The sequence below is a fragment of the Electrophorus electricus genome, chromosome 1, assembly GCF_041902795.1.
Source record: "Electrophorus electricus isolate QZ-2024a chromosome 1, ASM4190279v1, whole genome shotgun sequence".
Classification (NCBI taxonomy): Eukaryota; Metazoa; Chordata; class Actinopteri; order Gymnotiformes; family Gymnotidae; genus Electrophorus; species Electrophorus electricus.
The window spans coordinates 30,346,155-30,366,015 of NC_137497.1; the positions used below are offsets into that span (position 1 = coordinate 30,346,155).

Here is a 19,861-nt window from a genome sequence, read left to right on the forward strand (position 1 = left end):
AGCATTGGAAACAAAATGACTTTGTTGCATTTGGTGTTGATATCATTATGGTAGGCTTTAGTGGATGTACTAGTGTATATGTTAACAATTAGATGCACACCACCAGCTGTCCTAAATCTTTGTGTTAAATATTTTACAGTGATACAAATGACCTAGATCCCTTCTAAAGTTCCAGTTATTACTGGCAACTATACCTTTGTCTTTAATTGCAAACCTGTCTTAATTGATTGGTATTAATCCTTATGAGAGAAAATCCAACCAGAAATGAAATATATTGGTTTAAAGTGAAAGTAATGAATGATGTACTGTACATTTTTAGTGCTGAGAACCAGTCTGTATAAACCATTTGAACTGGACATTTTTTCAAGGCATTGTCTTCTGTAAAAATTGCATTGTGTGAAAATCAAAATTACTCTAAGCCTGTTCAGAATGGTGCTTGTATTGGTCATAACGGGCCATGTGGATAAGCTTATGACTTCATACGTGTGAAAAAAGAAAGGAAAATAGATTTCTGGGATTTTATATTCTTATTGTTTTTTTATCAACTGTTGTATCACATCATAAATGTATTCTATATGTTGTAAACGTTCACATATTTCATATATAAAATAGTATTCAGTTAATAAAGTAAGAAAATTTGCAATTAGCTCAGTCATTCTTACTAGTTTGTATACTCTCTATTATACGCAGAAATAAAAAAATAATATCGTAGCATACCATGGAATGTGATCTTTTATGCATAATCAGGAGTTGGCAAAGAACTAAAACTTCTCATATACCCCACATTTAGGCACAAGCGTACTCCTACTCAATGTTTGCCAGAACATCCAGTGTGTGTCTGCTGTTTGGTCAAAACCAAATCAGTCCTGAAAGAGGCCCCGTCAGCTGTCTTCTGAACATTACAGCAGCGATCAGAATGCTGAGCAGTTTTACAGTAACAAAGAAAAAAATACTAACATAAATGCTTGTTTGGTTTATTTATGAAAAGTTTGGAAAAGGATGTGGTCGAAAGCTGTTTTTTTTAAGGCTCTTTAGGACTTATTGAGGATTCGCCACAGAGACCCGGACATGTAGTATGGTCTCAGCATGGTGCCCTCATTACGCTCCAGATCCTCCACTAGAGGAGACAAAAACATTACAGTGGAAGTGAAAACAATGTAGTCCTGTTGATTGGAATATATAGTAGCTTAAGACTGAAATGTGAGCTAATAATGTTTTTTTTAATTCTACTCTCTCTGAAGTAAAGGGACTGGACCATGCAAGCTTTCAACTGTGTGTGCCCAGTGTCATGAACTGGTGGAATGAGTAGGTGTGTGTGTGTGTGTGTGTGTGTGTGTGTGTGTGTGTAGCTTACAGAAGCAGAGAAAAAGGGTGTCCACACACATGCTGTACACACTGAAGAAGCCCTGAGCGACCAAGTAAGCTCCCGCCATCACCGTCTAAAAAAACAGCAGTAGTAGATTTACACGCTGGGCCGTCAGTACTATAACAGGCACTGCTCTACAGAATAAATGTGTAAATCCTGGTTATTTACAAAGTGACTTTACAATTGCTGTCATTAAACCCTTTGGTATCTAAAGAAAGAACCATTTATTCAGTGTACTGAATATGCTGATGTTTTGATCTCACACAGAAGCAAGTGTCAGCACTTGAGTTTGTTCTGAGGTTATCCGACAGTGGAGGCAATACATACGATAACGGGCAACCAGTAGTAATGCAGCAGCTGAATCTGGAAATTGTCATCTGGCAGCCTGATCCTCCCAGAGAAGAAGAAGAAAGCCAGCAGACCTTACAGGGAATGTAGAAAACCCCCAGAGTCACCTTTCAAAGTGTGTTGTACCTTTTAAATGTGATGAAGTGTAGTATGGGTAACATACACATGACTTCACACTGTATTTCTCACCCACGAATCTGACCACCAGCACCATGCTGAAAAACAGCAGTGTGTCTGTAACACATTCCAACACCACCACCCTGTGGACAGAGGGGCATGGTCAAGGACAGTGTGCTAAACTTGAGCTAGAACAATGAAACACATAAAAATGACTGATCAAAGTAGCCCTTTCTTGGCACTCATATTAAAAATATGTATACAAATTATTTTCACATAAGTATGTACTATTAAATTCCTCCATTTAATATTTTTTATATCAAAATATAATTAGTCAAAATATAACTAGTCAAAATATAATTAGAGATGTCTTGAATTAGCATTATGTCTACTCAAACTGTATTTAGAGATATCTTGAATTAGCATTATGTCAAATCACTTGAACCACTCTTCATGAAAAACATCAAATATAAAAGAAAAATGCTCAGTTCTGTCCAGACCCAACAAGTGCCTCACATATTCATTACTTAAAAATCCAGTGGACAAGCAAAAAAATTAAAATGCCAAATCTGAAGTGCCAAAATGTGCCTCTTACCTGCTGTCACATACTGTCAGTATGCAATAGCACCAGAAATCTTGTATACTGTTTGCTTAAGATGCTTGGTAACTGAGGACATGCTATTCTCTTCTGCACATGCCAAGTAACTTATTGGTGTGGTAGTTAAGTAATTTAAAAATGTTTTAGCTTCAAACATGTAATGGAAAGTCTGCGCAGGCCTTTGACATGTTACACAGAGAAATGACAATGATTAATTTGGGAAAATATCAGGAAATATAATTAATATATTACAAAATATAGTCATTTCTATATCCTGAAGTGTGTGGTATCATCTAATTGAATCTAATGTGAAGTCCCTTGTAGCCAAACTAACATATTTGGACACAGCAAATTCAACACTAAGTGCCCTGATTCTTCAATACTTTTAGTTTTTTTATTATTATTATTTTTTTACATGTTTCAGTTAAAGACATGTTTCAGTGAAAGAAAAAAAAATAATGTAGAGAGCAACTACGTCAGAACTACATCTCAAGAATTCGAAGCTGTCTACACAAAGTCCTACTCAAATGCTTTACAGTGTTGCCAAATATACACTGCTTTGATTTTCACTGATATATTGAACATCAGTGACCAATGACATTTACTGTGGGACCAAAATCAGACTTTGTACTGTGTCATTTTATGTATGTTGTCCATAATCAGTATTTAATTTTGTTTTGGTGTCAGTTATGGCCAGAGAAATCCAAAACCCAGTTCCTTTCACTGACATCTGCAGAATACCTCTGTGTGTAAGTCTGGTGAAGAGATGTTGAAATGAGGTGTGGTGTGATCCAGATAGTAAATGGAGAATCTAGAAAAGCACAATAGTTGGTTAGGTAGCACATTTTAGCACATTTGGATTCTGTTCATTTTAGGTGAACTGATCAGAAGGGAAACACCTTTATGCTGGGTAAAATTTTAAAATTGTGTTACATGCTGGAAATTAAAGTTCACATCCATATCCAAGTTGTAAATACAATTCACAAGCTGAAGCTAACTATATCTTAGTGCACAGTACAACTAGCCACAGTGATATTAACTATTTGAATTCTTTCAAAACAGATGAATATATGGCTTTCTTCTTATAATTCAGTTTCTACCTTATTGTCATTTAAATTAGCCATTGATATTGCTGACAATTTGTTTTTTTTGCAGCATTGTAATTGTTTTATATATATAATGACTATCCATTACAGACCATAAGGTTCCTTTTTTTTGTAAGAAGATACAATTAACCACTGGTAGAGACTGAGGATCAAACTTGTCCAAACAGGATTGTAATATAAGCATTCACATGGGGTTTTGTCACAATGTCCTTCACCATAGTATTTTTGCATTTTTCTTATTGCTGTTTTATGTTACATTAATAAATTATACATATAGTTACATTTCTACTGTGAATCTCTTTAAAGGGGGGAATGCCCATTGTAATCTCTCATTTGTTTGGCCTAGGCCAAAAACTATTTTTCTGTTGGTTTTACTCTCATTTAACATTTTCAGCATTGGAAACAAAATGACTTTGTTGCATTTGGTGTTGATATCATTATGGTAGGCTTTAGTGGATGTACTAGTGTATATGTTAACAATTAGATGCACACCACCAGCTGTCCTAAATCTTTGTGTTAAATATTTTACAGTGATACAAATGACCTAGATCCCTTCTAAAGTTCCAGTTATTACTGGCAACTATACCTTTGTCTTTAATTGCAAACCTGTCTTAATTGATTGGTATTAATCCTTATGAGAGAAAATCCAACCAGAAATGAAATATATTGGTTTAAAGTGAAAGTAATGAATGATGTACTGTACATTTTTAGTGCTGAGAACCAGTCTGTATAAACCATTTGAACTGGACATTTTTTCAAGGCATTGTCTTCTGTAAAAATTGCATTGTGTGAAAATCAAAATTACTCTAAGCCTGTTCAGAATGGTGCTTGTATTGGTCATAACGGGCCATGTGGATAAGCTTATGACTTCATACGTGTGAAAAAAGAAAGGAAAATAGATTTCTGGGATTTTATATTCTTATTGTTTTTTTATCAACTGTTGTATCACATCATAAATGTATTCTATATGTTGTAAACGTTCACATATTTCATATATAAAATAGTATTCAGTTAATAAAGTAAGAAAATTTGCAATTAGCTCAGTCATTCTTACTAGTTTGTATACTCTCTATTATACGCAGAAATAAAAAAATAATATCGTAGCATACCATGGAATGTGATCTTTTATGCATAATCAGGAGTTGGCAAAGAACTAAAACTTCTCATATACCCCACATTTAGGCACAAGCGTACTCCTACTCAATGTTTGCCAGAACATCCAGTGTGTGTCTGCTGTTTGGTCAAAACCAAATCAGTCCTGAAAGAGGCCCCGTCAGCTGTCTTCTGAACATTACAGCAGCGATCAGAATGCTGAGCAGTTTTACAGTAACAAAGAAAAAAATACTAACATAAATGCTTGTTTGGTTTATTTATGAAAAGTTTGGAAAAGGATGTGGTCGAAAGCTGTTTTTTTTAAGGCTCTTTAGGACTTATTGAGGATTCGCCACAGAGACCCGGACATGTAGTATGGTCTCAGCATGGTGCCCTCATTACGCTCCAGATCCTCCACTAGAGGAGACAAAAACATTACAGTGGAAGTGAAAACAATGTAGTCCTGTTGATTGGAATATATAGTAGCTTAAGACTGAAATGTGAGCTAATAATGTTTTTTATAATTCTACTCTCTCTGAAGTAAAGGGACTGGACCATGCAAGCTTTCAACTGTGTGTGCCCAGTGTCATGAACTGGTGGAATGAGTGTGTGTGTGTGTGTGTGTGTGTGTGTGTGTGTGTGTGTGTGTGTGTGTGTGTGTAGCTTACAGAAGCAGAGAAAAAGGCTGTCCACACACATGCTGTACACACTGAAGAAGCCCTGAGCGATCAAGTAAGCTCCCGCCATCACCGTCTAAAAAACAGCAGTAGTAGATATACACAGTACTATAACAGGCACTGCTCTACAGAATAAATGTGTAAATCCTGGTTATTTACAAAGTGACTTTACAGTTGCTGTCATTAAACCCATTTATACAGTGTACTGAATATGCTGATGTTTTGATCTCACACAGAAGCAAGTGTCAGCACTTGAGTTTGTTCTGAGGTTATCCGACAGTGGAGGCAATACATACGATAACGGGCAACCAGTAGTAATGCAGCAGCTGAATCTGGAAATTGTCATCTGGCAGCCTGATTCTCCCAGAGAAGAAGAAGAAAGCCAGCAGACCTTACAGGGAATGTAGAAAACCCCCAGAGTTACCTTTTAAAGTGTGTTGTACCTTTTAAATGTGATGAAGTGTAGTATGGGTAACATACACATGACTTCACACTGTATTTCTCACCCACTAATCCGACCACCAGCACCTTGCCGGAAAACAGCAGTGTGTCTGTAACACAGTCCAACACCACCACCCTGTGGACAGAGGGACATGGTCAAGGACAGCGTGCTAAACTTGAGCTAGAACAATTGGTACTCATATTAAAAATATGTATACAAATTATTTTCACATGAGTATGTACTGATAAATTCCTCCATTTAATATTTTTGCCTTCAAAACAAGGAAATGGAAGTAATTTGTTCCACAACAGCAACATTAAATAATTCATATTCACACACAACCCCATACGTTCAATAATATGTACGAAACATCTCCTCTGTCTGAGGACTTACCGGTTAATATTTCTCCTCAAGAGCATATAAGCATTCTTGCCAGACACATGGAAATTGTTTCCATGTATAGCAATCTGTATATTATCAACCACAAACAGCATGTTGAGTCAGATTGTACACTCAGTAAATTTCACTAGTCATATGGACACAATTACATACTTTGATGCTATTACCACAAAGTGAAAAAAACCCATATCATACTAATATACACCATACAGTTTTTCATTTAGTTTTTATCTAATACTCATACTAACGCTAGACAACCGATCACTGAAGACACATAAAAACAGTTATTTCAGCATCGATCATTTTTTTGTGTGCAGCTGGATATGAGACACACCATGATATAGGTGTTTCTGTGGAAGAACTTGAGGAATTTATCCAGGAACCAAAAGCAGCATTTGAGGGACATCATCACAAACTGACAACAGAAATTCCGGCAGTCTGTGGAGTAGACAATTGTGTCACACTACAGTTACAGACAGGAGAAAGCAGGACTAAGGTCATGAAGGTTTTATATATATTGTTACCTCTGAACCTATAGTCAAGATATTCCAGAAACATCCGAGGGACCTGGAATATGGTAAGGATGACAGCACCCAATGCTAAAGAGCCGACATGACACCTTGAAAAAAAAGCAGTTTAGTAGACTTTAGAGGTGGGGAGCAGTTAGGACTCTGTACTAGGTTAGTAGTCACCAAACCAAGGGAATGTACTTTCGGGTGTGGCTGATATCAAAGCAATCGGAGCGGAGCAGGGATGAAACACGAGTGCTATGTACCCTAGTGTCCGGATGAAGGCTTGTAAGAGAGGGTACGGGGGAATGTCTGCTGGTTTACTGAAGGCCCAGTAGAAGGATGCGAAGGTACCGGCTAGTGTACACTGGCCCAGGGCGATCATGAAGTTCACGCACCAGAGGAAAGCCAGCAACTTATAGATCTGCAGGTAGGGTGCGATCCTTGAGAACAAGTCCGTGTCATCGTATTTAAAAAACACACAGCGCACAGATGGACAATCAGGATGGAGAGAAGCACTGAATTCCTGAAAAGAAACAAGAAGAAGACAACAACAACAGTATAAATAAAAGGAAAGAGATGTGAAATGAATCATTACCACATAAGGCTATTAGAACATGTCAGTAATCTGAATGCGTCTAAAATAAGTCATTGTGACGTATGAATATCATATGAAAATCATATACATTCACCATATTATGTCTGTATGAAGCTGCAAATAGCAATATGTGAATGTTATACTATATATTTGAAAGGGAACAATATTACAGCTTGGATATATAGTGTGTGGGTGTATGTAGGCGACTGACCTTGGGAATGCAAATCTCAGAGCCTGTGATAGAACTACAGTTGGCTATGGAGGAGTTGAGAGCAGCGACATGGTATACAGGAGCACCTGATGTGGCCAAATACCTGAGGGCAGTAATGGTCAAGGACACAGCCTAACACACACACTCTACACACAAAATACTGACACAAGCACATTTTCAACAACAAACTACCAATACAATCCAAGCTACAGCACTAATTCAGTGGCGAGGACAGATATACAGTTACTGCCTTGATTTGTTAGCAGGAAGTGAAGGTAGGTGAGAAGAGGAAGTGGCAGAGGATACAGGCTAGTGATTCCCCAGTAGGCCATGCTTATCACCACCAGCAGGAACGTCACCAAGGGGTAAGCCAGTGTGGTCGTCACACAACTCACCGCCCTACACACAGCACAGAGCACAAAAGGCCTCGTGTAGCCTTAAGAGCACAAGAGAGCCTTTATACAGGCTGCCCCCGCGAAGTGGCTTTATATGAGTAATAATGTAGGAATGCCGAGACTGCACTGATTTGAAGAAAAATGTTAATGGGTTTCTTGTATCCAAGGTGATTTTCTGTTTATAAACAACAGCAACAACAACAAAAACAAGAAGGACATAGCAGATGGTTGACATTTGTTTAAAGAAATGCTGGCAATGGATATATTTACTACCGCCTATGTGTCTCAAGGCCTAAAAAGCTCTACCTGTTGGACTCTTTGATCAGTGCCAATGCAACAGATATTCTCCTCCCCCGATGTGTCAGGAAGAGTAAAATTACGAATTCCAAAAGACACAGGCTCACCACTGCCACATAAACACAAACACACAAAAATCATTCACATACAGCAACAGTATAAACCAAAGCCAGGCGTCCATTCTTAGAAAAATTCCTTTCTTTACAACATGTTTGTTTCTACTTTATATACTGTCAATACATGTCTTGTGAGAAAATCTGATAGCCCTTACAGAAGAACAGCCAAGTCTCTTTCACTTGAAGGTAGACAGAGAATTCTGAATTATAAGTAATGTCACCGAGGGTGAGTTTGGAGTGTCTGTAGTGGTTATATTCCCGGTAACAGTAGTAGATACCTGAGAAAGACAGAGTAGACAGCTTACATCCTCATTCACTAATCTAACCCCCTGCAATTTGTCTTTAAAATTAAGGGTCCCATGCAGAGTTCATACACTATAGGGCAGCAAATCAGTGCCAGTCATAGAACCATCCACAGTAATTTGGTATTTTCCTTGTTTCAGTGCAGCAGGAGACCATTCATGAAGGGCTTAATTATTACCCAGTGAGCTGGTCGCTAATGGCAGGTATGTTAAAACATGTATTGTACAGGCTTACCATACGCTCCAGCTACGAGCACTCCCACGATGAGAGCCAACAGTAGCACGAACATTAGATATCTCATAAGCAGGAGGAACATGAGGCTAACAACCATAGCAACCACCAGAGCTCTGAGAGAGAGAGAGAGAGAGAGAGAGAGAGAGAGAGAGAGAGAGAGAGAGAGAGAGAGAAAAATATTTACTTAAAATGCATACAGAAAGTTTCAAATTTGTTGTGTATTACTCATCTTAAAATTGATTTAACTATTTTTCCTCATCAATCTAGATAAAATACTCCTCAACAAGAAAACAAACATTGGTTTTTATAATGTTTTGTACATTTATTTAAAATAAAAGTCTGAAATACTGCATTAACATACATATTGAGGTCTGTTGTTAAGACACTTTTTATTGAGCTCTGTTGAATCCTACTTCTATCAATGGTCCCTGTAATTTTTTTTTAACTTCATTAGGGTTCACCTGTGCTTCACTGAATTGACTGAACATAATCAGGGAAGGCAGAAATCTGTCTGTTTATGGACTCACAGTTCATAGTGTCTGAGTGAAAGCCAAGCCATGAAGTTCAGAGAATTGTGTCAAGAATTGTGTCAAGACACAGATCAGGGGAAGGTTACAAGAAATATTCTGCAGCTTGGAAACTGCCCAAGATCACAGTAGCTTCCATCATTCTCCAATAGAAGAAGTTTGAAACCACAAACAGTCTCCCTAGATCTCGCTGGCCAGTATTATATGTAGTATTGTATTGCATATAGTATTGTATTCTATGCAGATTGATGAAGGAAAAATACTGAAATCTTTCTGTATATATATATATATACACACACACACACACACACACACACACACACACAGAGACACACACACACACACACACACACACACACTATACAATGTCTGGGTGTGATACAATCTTGTATAAAACTAACTTACATTAATATCCAATACCATGATGTAGCAAAATCCTCAAAAATCCGTAACCCCACTGACTTAAAGTTGAATCCTGAAACAAGAGAGCTGCAAGCAAAAAATACTGGTCAGCAAAAGCAGCTTATAGATCAACACCAACCATCCATGCATATGTGTGTGTGAGTGTGTGTGAAGGATTACTCCATAGCACTCTTTATGTGCTTGACTGTTTCATCTACGGAAGCGAATCCAGGGAGAGAGAAGTCTGGAGGAACGTCCTGTAGTTCAAAGCTAGGCAGGCATTTCCCTAGTGCTGAGGGGAGAGAGACACAGAGAAACAGAAAAATAATATGACTGTAAAAATGAAACCTACTGACTTATGATGGCGGTAAATGCACAGTCCTGGTGGTTTGGTTATGTTTTAGTGCATAGCATAGTCAAACTGTTACAAAACAGGATGGACAAATAGACAGGTAGTTGTAAAGGTAATCCTGCTGTCTGTACCTGGTTTACTTGGGGTGTAGAAATACGGACAAAGCTCTTGATTGAGGATGTCTTGAACACTCTGTAGTAGAAATGCATGTGAAAATCTCATTAACATACTGAATCCTATGTATGTGTGATTGGCTTAACCAATGAATTAATTCCATCTACTTGGAACAAAGGGTTGCATATTGCAAAGACTTCTGATATGACAGATTCTGTTCTGTCAAGAGGGTGGTGAGGATTTATTTGCCAGCGATAAAGTTGGTTACATTGCTCATTTGCAGTGTGAGGTTTTACCATTGTGGTTTGGGCAAGGTCAAGTCTAGGATCACAATACTGCTGCTGAAAGAAGTCTTTAGGTAGGGCATCTGGGGCATACGCCTCTGCGGGCAACTTCCAGAACTCCGAAGGGCATTTTTTAACACAGACCTGCAAGCCAATGCACAAACACACAGAGTGAAGGAGATCTTATTTGAGCAGCTAAACACAGTGTTGCTTTTCATATTTATATCTACACTTCATTGTTCATTGCATGATACAGAAAAAGGCTCCTAAGCCAAGCAACAAAAAGATACCCAAGCCCCCAGACTTACAAACTTGCATTCACATACTACATAATAAACTGTTTTGTAATAAATGAGTCTCATGTGCAGATTTCTAATAGGCTACATTCAAACGTGTTCAGCCTCTGTACAATTTCAACAGGAAATCTTTGTGGAAATCTCACTTGAGTGGTTGGACACTGGAGACCCTCTAGAGTGGCATCCATTTCTGTGGTTGCTCTGACACACTTCAGAACGTCAAAGTAGAGGACATTTGGTTTGTCACTGAAACACAAGAGGATGCTGGAAACAAATGCAGCTTGACACATGAATATTAGCCAATTAAAGAAACAATTTTTATTCAGTTTTTTGAGCATGTGTATCAGGCTTCAGTGGTGTAGTCACACCATTACTCCCCTAAATGTTCTTTCTTCTAGGGTGAGTATGATTGGGGTAAACAATAAACTCCGTAGTGTTGTGACACTCCTAGACCTGAGTTTGGACCCTTTGTTTTAGAGGCAATCATTAAACATGTGTGATTTGATTGGGTCCACTTGTTGCTGTGAATTGCCAATCATGAAAATATTTAACCTAAAATCTAATCCATCTTGCACTGTTGCTCTTTAATGTATCCACATGATTTGAACCTGCACAGCTCCACTGTAATGCTAGTTCTACTCATTTGAGAGAATATTGACAGTGTTCCTTACATACTGAGTGTGCTGTTTTGGTATTCCTGTGAAGACATAAATACTAATCCAGTATGTGAGGGACTTACAAATTGACTCCAGATCCACAGAACATCCCAGTGGAATTCCGGGGCAACAGGACATGACGAGGGTCTCCATACAACAAAGCTGTGTTAGAACCTCTGTTAGAAGGATATCTCACAAGCCATACATGTGTAAAAGACCTTTCTTATAAGCCCAGAATAATCATTTTTCCATGAAAGTGTAGTTGGAAATGTTTCTTACCCAGGATGCCAATAAGCATATAGCTGACAATGGCAGCCACAAAAGCCATACAGCAGATAATGTCTGTACAACTCCTGAAGAAAAACAAGAAGTATTGCTACACACTTGTATCATTTCAATTATGTAATAAAGTTATTTAGCTAAGTCAAATGACTTTCAAATAAGTTTTAGTAGATCTATGGCCTTCATATATTTCTTGTATAGAGCTAATAACAGACATTCTGTGATCCATGATGTGTGTGCTTTAAATAGTTTACTAAAGTCAACTGATATGAAGGAGTAAATGGGAGGAACATTGAGAGATTTAAGGACTCACCTCTTGCTAACTGGTCCCCTGAAAAAAGGCTCATATGGGAAAGGTTCCCCTGAGAACATAGAATATAATAAGTTTAAACCTATGAAAAACATACATTCAGTCAGGTGTGTCTGAACTTTTGACTGGTACTCTATATTTTGTCTAACACATTTTATATACAGTTACATATTTTTATGACACCTTCTGTACACATATGCTTTTGATCTGATACATAGTTACAGATCGTACACTACATGAATGTTTTTAATATGAAATAGACCTAGCAAGTATGTAAGAGCTATTATAATTTTAACATGAAATGTACATGATAGTTTTGTACAATGTTTATTTGTTAACCATTGCATTTGGCGTATGGGATTCTCATAAAATCTTTGGCATATGGATGGATATATCTGAAAAAACAAACAAACAAACAAAAAAAAAACACCTCACCATTATAATCCGGTTTCCTGACCATCGTACTCTTCCTCCTTGCACTTTCGATCACACAGAGTCCGCAATGTGTAATGTTACAGTAAAAAATATTCTTACATATGATACTCTGTTCTTATGACGCACACATTCCAGGTTATGGACACATTGTGACATGTGAAGTCACAGCACGTTCTCATTCTCAGCTCATCAACAAAGGCATCTTGGTCGCGAGCACCTGCCTTCCATGCTGTGCGATGCTCACACTCTGCTTGCTATGTCCTGCGTCGGATATTTAGGCCTATACGCTTAAACTGTCCAAGGTTACTGTGCTTTTAACGTACTAAAAAAAGCTAAACAAATAATAAAATCATCTTTACATAATAATGTAACCTTAGGCTTGTCACCAAGATATAACCTGAGGCTAAATGACACGCACCCCGTCCTCTCCCAAAACTACGTCTATGCGACTGACAAATAATTTTTTGACAATTCTGAAAAAAACTTTAAAGTCTGTAATGTATGCCAGAATAAATGAATGCTCCCAACTCCAATTTTTATCAGGAAGGACATGGACCCTGATTGATTGTTTATTTGAGATAAATAAAAGTCTGCAGTCAGTCTGCGCTTAAAAGAAGACTCTCCCGCCCCCAATCGAGTAACACTTTTAGTACATTTTACCGTCATTCATCGTCGAATCACAGGACGATCGCCGTGTGATTCGTCTGTTCCTCTGTCACTCAGAGCTGATCCATTTCTACGTGTGTTATTGATGAATTTGTGTGTCAATCTGTGTGAAACTAAACAATAAACAATCATGAAATCATTACGGCGTTCCCTTCACGTCGGATACATTTCCAAAAATGTTGTAAAACAAGTTTACAGCTGCTGAAGTTGCAGCAGTTTTGGAAAATAGCGGCGAAGGTAACGGAGCTTTAGAGCCTGAGGGTTTGATTCCTTTGATGAAGAAGAATACAAAAATAAAAGATATCGATGGCTAAATTTATATGATTTTACAATGTTGCTAATGAAACAACAGTGGATTAAGATAGCTACTATATATACTGCTTCTGTGAAAAATTAATGAAATTGATTTCTGATACACTTAGCACAGTAAAAATAATACAGTAAAGTACAGTGGGAAAACAAATCACACACACGCACACACACACACACACACACACACACACACACATATATATATATATATATATGTATATATATATATATAATTATTGTCAAAGGTTTGTTTTTAAGCATGACAACAAAGAACGTAATGCTTTCTGAAATTAACTTAAATTTCTTCTTTCATTCCAACAGATGAGAGGTTATTTTAGTCTTTGACTGAAGATAAGGCACATGCACTACACAAATTTTACTTCCTCAGCTCTAGTATATTTGTAGAGAAAGACAAAGAGAGAGTGTGTGTTTGTGTGTATGCATGTGTGTATCTGTCTCACATCTGTGGCCCTTTCATGCTCGGCAATCGGGCCTTCTACCAGAGGTCTGGAAGTTTTAGCTTTGCTGCTCCCAGGTTTGCACTCTTGTGGACTGAGATTGACAATGTCATTCTTGAGATCTGTTGAAGCTACTCCTCGAGCTTAGGAGTCACTGCCCCCAGGTTCCCCTATCACCACTGGGACAACCTTGATGCTAACCCTCCACATTCTCTCTTCTTTCAGTCCCTGGTATTTTTGCAATTTCTCATATTGCTTCCTTTAGATGTTTCTATCACCACTACTGTTTTCTCTATCTTGTCCACTGTCTCAAGCATGACTACTGCAACAGCATATACCAGTTTCTTGGTTCCAGTTACACTGGTTACTGGTAATGTGCATATTGCAGCTTCATATCTGTTAGCACACTGTCTGATGACAACCAGTGACATCACTCGTCAACTTTCTGGAATTTCCAGAGCGACATTTTTTGTTTTTTTCCTTCAATTTACTACATTTTCCTTCAATTTACTACATTCCCCTTACAGGGAATGTAGAAAACCCCCAGAGTTACCTTTTAAAGTGTGTTGTACCTTTTAAATGTGATGAAGTGTAGTATGGGTAACATACACATGACTTCACACTGTATTTCTCACCCACTAATCCGACCACCAGCACCTTGCCGGAAAACAGCAGTGTGTCTGTAACACAGTCCAACACCACCACCCTGTGGACAGAGGGACATGGTCAAGGACAGCGTGCTAAACTTGAGCTAGAACAATTGGTACTCATATTAAAAATATGTATACAAATTATTTTCACATGAGTATGTACTGATAAATTCCTCCATTTAATATTTTTGCCTTCAAAACAAGGAAATGGAAGTAATTTGTTCCACAACAGCAACAGCAAATCATTCATATTCACACACAACCCCATACGTTCAATAATATGTACGAAACATCTCCTCTGTCTGAGGACTTACCGGTTAATATTTCTCCTCAAGAGCATATAAGCATTCTTGCCAGACACATGGAAATTGTTTCCATGTATAGCAATCTGTATATTATCAACCACAAACAGCATGTTGAGTCAGATTGTACACTCAGTAAATTTCACTAGTCATATGGACACAATTACATACTTTGATGCTATTACCACAAAGTGAAAAAAAAACATATCATACTAATATACACCATACAGTTTTTCATTTAGTTTTTATCTAATACTCATACTAACGCTAGACAACCGATCACTGAAGACACATAAAAACAGTTATTTCAGCATCGATCATTTTTTTGTGTGCAGCTGGATATGAGACACACCATGATATAGGTGTTTCTGTGGAAGAACTTGAGGAATTTATCCAGGAACCAAAAGCAGCATTTGAGGGACATCATCACAAACTGACAACAGAAATTCCGGCAGTCTGTGGAGTAGACAATTGTTTCACACTACAGTTACAGACAGGAGAAAGCAGGACTAAGGTCATGAAGGTTTTATATATATTGTTACCTCTGAACCTATGGTCAAGATATTCCAGAAACATCCGAGGGACCTGGAATATGGTAAGGATGACAGCACCCAATGCTAAAGAGCCGACATGACACCTTGAAAAAAAGCAGTTTAGTAGACTTTAGAGGTGGGGAGCAGTTAGGACTCTGTACTAGGTTAGTAGTCACCAAACCAAGGGAATGTACTTTCGGGTGTGGCTGATATCAAAGCAATCGGAGCGGAGCAGGGATGAAACACGAGTGCTATGTACCCTAGTGTCCGGATGAAGGCTTGTAAGAGAGGGTACGGGGGAATGTCTGCTGGTTTACTGAAGGCCCAGTAGAAGGATGCGAAGGTACCGGCTAGTGTACACTGGCCCAGGGCGATGATGAAGTTCACGCACCAGAGGAAAGCCAGCAAATTGTAGATCTGCAGGTAGGGTGCGATCCTTGAGAACAAGTCCGTGTCATCGTATTTAAAAAACACACAGCGCACAGATGGACAATCAGGATGGAGAGAAGCACTGAATTCCTGAAAAGAAACAAGAAGAAGACAACAACAACAGTATAAATAAAAGGAAAGAGATGTGAAATGAATCATTACCAGGCTATTGGAACATGTCAGTAATCTGAATGCGTCTAAAATAAGTCATTGTGAACTATGAATATCATATGAATATCATATACATTCACCATATTATGTCTGTATGAAGCTGCAAATAGCGATATGTGAATGTTATACTATATATTTGAAAGGGAACAATATTACAGCTTGGATATATCGTGTGTGGGTGTGTGTAGGCGACTGACCTTGGGAATGCAAATCTCTGAGCCTGTGATAGAACTACAGTTGGCTATGGAGGAGTTGAGAGCAGGGACATGGTATACAGGAGCACCTGAAGTGGCCAAATACCTGAGGGCAGTAATGGTCAAGGACACAGCCTAACACACACTCTACACACACAAACACACACACACACACACACACACACACACACACACACACACACACACCCTCAAGCAAACAATATCCTGTAACAAATTGCATACACATGTACTTTAATAACAATATCAATGACTGCTGATTGACAACAAAATACTGACACAAACACATTTTCAAACACAAACTACCAATACAATCCAAGCTACAGCACTAATTCAGTGGCGAGGACAGATACACAGCTACTGCCTTGTTTTGTTATCAGGAAGTGAAGGTAGGTGAGAAGAGGAAGTGACAGAGGATACAGGCTAGTGATTCCCCAGTAGGACACGCATATCACCACCAGCAGGAACGTCACCAAGGGGTAAGCCAGTGTGGTCGTCACACAACTCACCGCCCTACACACAGCACAGAGCACAAAAGGCCTCATGTAGCCTTAAGAGCACAAGAGAGCCTTTATACAGGCTGCCCCCGCGACGTGGCTTTATATGAGTAATAATGTAGGAATGCCGAGACTGCACTGATTTGAAGAAAAATGTTAATGGGTTTCTTGTATCCAAGGTGATTTTCTGTTTATAAACAACAGCAACAACAACAAAAACAAGAAGGACATAGCAGATGGTTGACATTTGTTTAAAGAAATGCTGGCAATGGATATATTTACTACCGCCTATGTGTCTCAAGGCCTAAAAAGCTCTACCTGTTGGACTCTTCGATCAGTGCCACTGCAACAGATATTCTCCTCCCCCGATGTGTCAGGAAGAGTAAAATTACGAATTCCAAAAGACACAGGCTCACCACTGCCACATAAACACAAACACACAAAAATCATTCACATACAGCAACAGTATAAACCAAAGCCATGCATCCATTCTTAGAAAAATTCCTTTCTTTACAACATGTTTGTTTCTACTTTATATACTGTCAATACATGTCTGAAAGCCCTTACAGAAAATCTGATAGCCCTTACAGAAGAACAGCCAAGTCTCTTTCACTTGAAGGTAGACAGAGAATTCTGAATTATAATAATGTCACCGAGGGTGAGTTTGGAGCATCTGTAGTGGTCATATTCCCGGTAACAGTAGTAGATACCTGAGAAAGACAGAGTAGACAGCTTACATCCTCATTCACTAATCTAACCCCCTGCAATTTTTCTTTAAAATTAAGAGTCCCATGCAAAGTTCATACACTATAGGGCAGCAAATCAGTGCCAGTCATAGAACCATCCACAGTAATTTGGTATTTTCCTTGTTTCAGTGCAGCAGGAGGTAATTCATGAAGGGCTTAATAATTACCCAGTGAGGCAGGTATGTTAAAACATGTATTGTAGAGGGGCGATATACGCGCCGGTAGTTTTATCGATGCTGTAGTCTAGTTGGTATTTATACCCCTTTCACCAAAGTGGCCGGTGTTCACTCCCCACCTTTGGTTGTTTACTTTTTCAACTGTTTCACACACAGGCCCACCATGGTTAGAGCATGATTGCTCAGCCAGTAAGCTGTTGGTGCCATCACCTGTCTGACCAAGGTGTGAGCCCATGTTACAGTTGTGGTGCATAGCATAGTCAAAATGTTACAGAACAGACATGTAGCTGTGGAGGTAATCCTGCTGTCTGTACCTGGTTTACTTGGGGTCTAGAAATATGGACAAAGGTCTTGATTGAGAAAGTCTTGAACACTCTGTAGTAGAAATGCATGTGAAAATCTCATTAACATACTGAATGCTATATATGTGTGATTGGCTTAGCCAATGAATTAATTCCATCTACTTGGAACAAAGGGTTGCATATTGCAAAGACTTCTGATACGACAGATTCTGTTCTGTCAAGAGGGTGGTGAGGATTTATTTGCCAGCGATAAAGTTGGTTACATTGCTCATTTGCAGTGTGAGGTTTTACCAATGTGGTTTGGGCAAGGTCAAGTCTAGGATCACAATACTGCTGCTGAAAGAAGTCTTTAGGTAGGGCATCTGGGGCATACGCCTCTGGGGGCAAGTTCCAAAACTCCGAAGGGCATTTTTTAACACAGACCTGCAAGCCAATGCACAAACACACAGAGTGAAGGAGATCTTATTTGAGCAGCTAAACACAGTGTTGCTTTTCATATTTATATCTACACTTCATTGTTCATTGCATGATACAGCAAAAGGCTCCTAAACCATGCAGGAAAAAGAGACCCAAGTCCCCAGACTTACAAACTTGCATTCACATACTACATAATAAACTGTTTTGTAATAAATGAGTCTCATGTGCAGATTTCTAATAGGCTACAGACAAACGTGTTCAGTCTTTATACAATTTCAATAGGAAATCTTTGTGGAAATCTCACTTGAGTGGTTGGACACTGGAGACCCTCTAGAGTGCCGTCCATTTCAGTGGTTGCTCTGGTGCACTTCAGAACGTCAAAGTAGAGGACATTTGGTTTGTCACTGAAACACAAGAGGATGCTGGAAACAAATGCAGCTTAAAACATGAATATTAGCCAATTATATAAACTATTTTTATTCAGTTTTTTGAGCATGTGTATCAGGCTTCAGTGCTGTAGAGTCACACCACTACCCGGCTAAGTGTTCTTAAGTGAATATTGACAGTGTTCCTTACATACTGGGTGTGCTGTTTTGGTATTCCTATGAAGATATAAATACTAATCCAGTATGTGAGGGACTTACAAATTGACTCCAGATCCACAGAACATCCCAGTGGAATTCCGGGCCAACAGGACATGACGAGGGTCTCCAAGCAACCAAGCTGTGTCAGAAGAATATCTCACAAACCATACATGGGTGAAAGACCTTTCTTATAAGCCCAGAATAATCATTTTTCCATTAAAGTGTAGTTGGAAATGTTTCTTACCCAGGGAGCCAATACGCATATAGCTGACAATGGCAGCCACAAAAGTCATACAGCAGATAATGTCTGTACAACTCCTGAAGAAAAACAAGAAGTATTGCTACACACTTGTATCATTTCAATTATGTAATAAAGTTATTTATCTAAGTCAAATGAGTTTCAAATAAGTCTTAGTAGATCTATGGCCTTCATATATTTCTTGTATAGAGCTAATAACAGACATTCTGTGATCCATGATGTGTGTGCTTTAAATAGTTTACTAAAGTCAACTGATATGAAGGAGTAAATGGGAGGAACATTGAGAGATTTAAGGACTCACCTCTTGCTAACTGGTCCCCTGAAAAAAGGCTCATATGGGAGAGGTTCCCCTGAGAACATAGAATTGAAGAATATATATATATATATATATATATATATATATATATATATATATATATATATATATATATATATATATATATATATATAATCTTCGGCATATGGGTGGGTATATCTGAAAAAAAAAAAAAAAAAACCTCAGCTACACAGAGTCCACAAAGTATTATGGAAAAATTTTAGATTAAAAATATTCTTACATATGATACTCTATTCTTATGACACACACAATCCAGGTTATTGACACATTGTGACGTGTGAAGTCTGCTGTGTTTACTGATCTGTCAACACGTTTTCATTATCAGCTCATCAGCAAAGGCAGCT

At 38.4% G+C, this 19,861-nt stretch overlaps 1 protein-coding gene across 1 annotated transcript; it reads right to left on the reverse strand.

The window, feature by feature from the left end:
- Positions 1–989: 989 nt before the first annotated feature.
- On the reverse strand, positions 990–17,853 carry LOC113569313 (choline transporter-like protein 4). The gene is made up of 27 exons (XM_081722475.1): positions 17,781–17,853; positions 17,350–17,406; positions 17,015–17,114; positions 16,620–16,712; positions 16,185–16,287; positions 15,647–15,906; positions 15,397–15,491; positions 12,035–12,083; positions 11,719–11,792; positions 11,523–11,601; positions 10,930–11,029; positions 10,221–10,281; positions 9,918–10,029; positions 9,741–9,824; positions 8,809–8,921; positions 8,427–8,549; positions 8,165–8,264; positions 7,770–7,862; positions 7,464–7,566; positions 6,921–7,180; positions 6,670–6,764; positions 6,480–6,583; positions 6,140–6,213; positions 5,811–5,881; positions 5,601–5,695; positions 1,355–1,439; positions 990–1,117 (listed from the first exon to the last, which is right to left on the reverse strand). Exons 1-27 carry the CDS (start codon positions 17,851–17,853, stop codon positions 1,032–1,034), a joined length of 2,742 nt encoding a protein of 913 aa, XP_081578601.1. The 3' UTR covers positions 990–1,031.
- Between the last annotated feature and the right edge of the window lie 2,008 nt (positions 17,854–19,861).

Coding starts and splice junctions, on each gene's coding strand:
- LOC113569313 (XM_081722475.1), bottom strand. CDS start 17,853: ATGGGCTCACACCTTGGTCAGACAGGTGATGGCACCAACAGCTTACTG. Junction 11,793..12,034: donor AGGGGACCAGTTAGCAAGAG/GTGAGTCCTTAA, acceptor GTTTTTCTTCAG/GAGTTGTACAGACATTATCT. Junction 1,440..5,600: donor ACTACTGGTTGCCCGTTATC/GTATGTATTGCC, acceptor CTGTTTTTTTAG/ACGGTGATGGCGGGAGCTTA.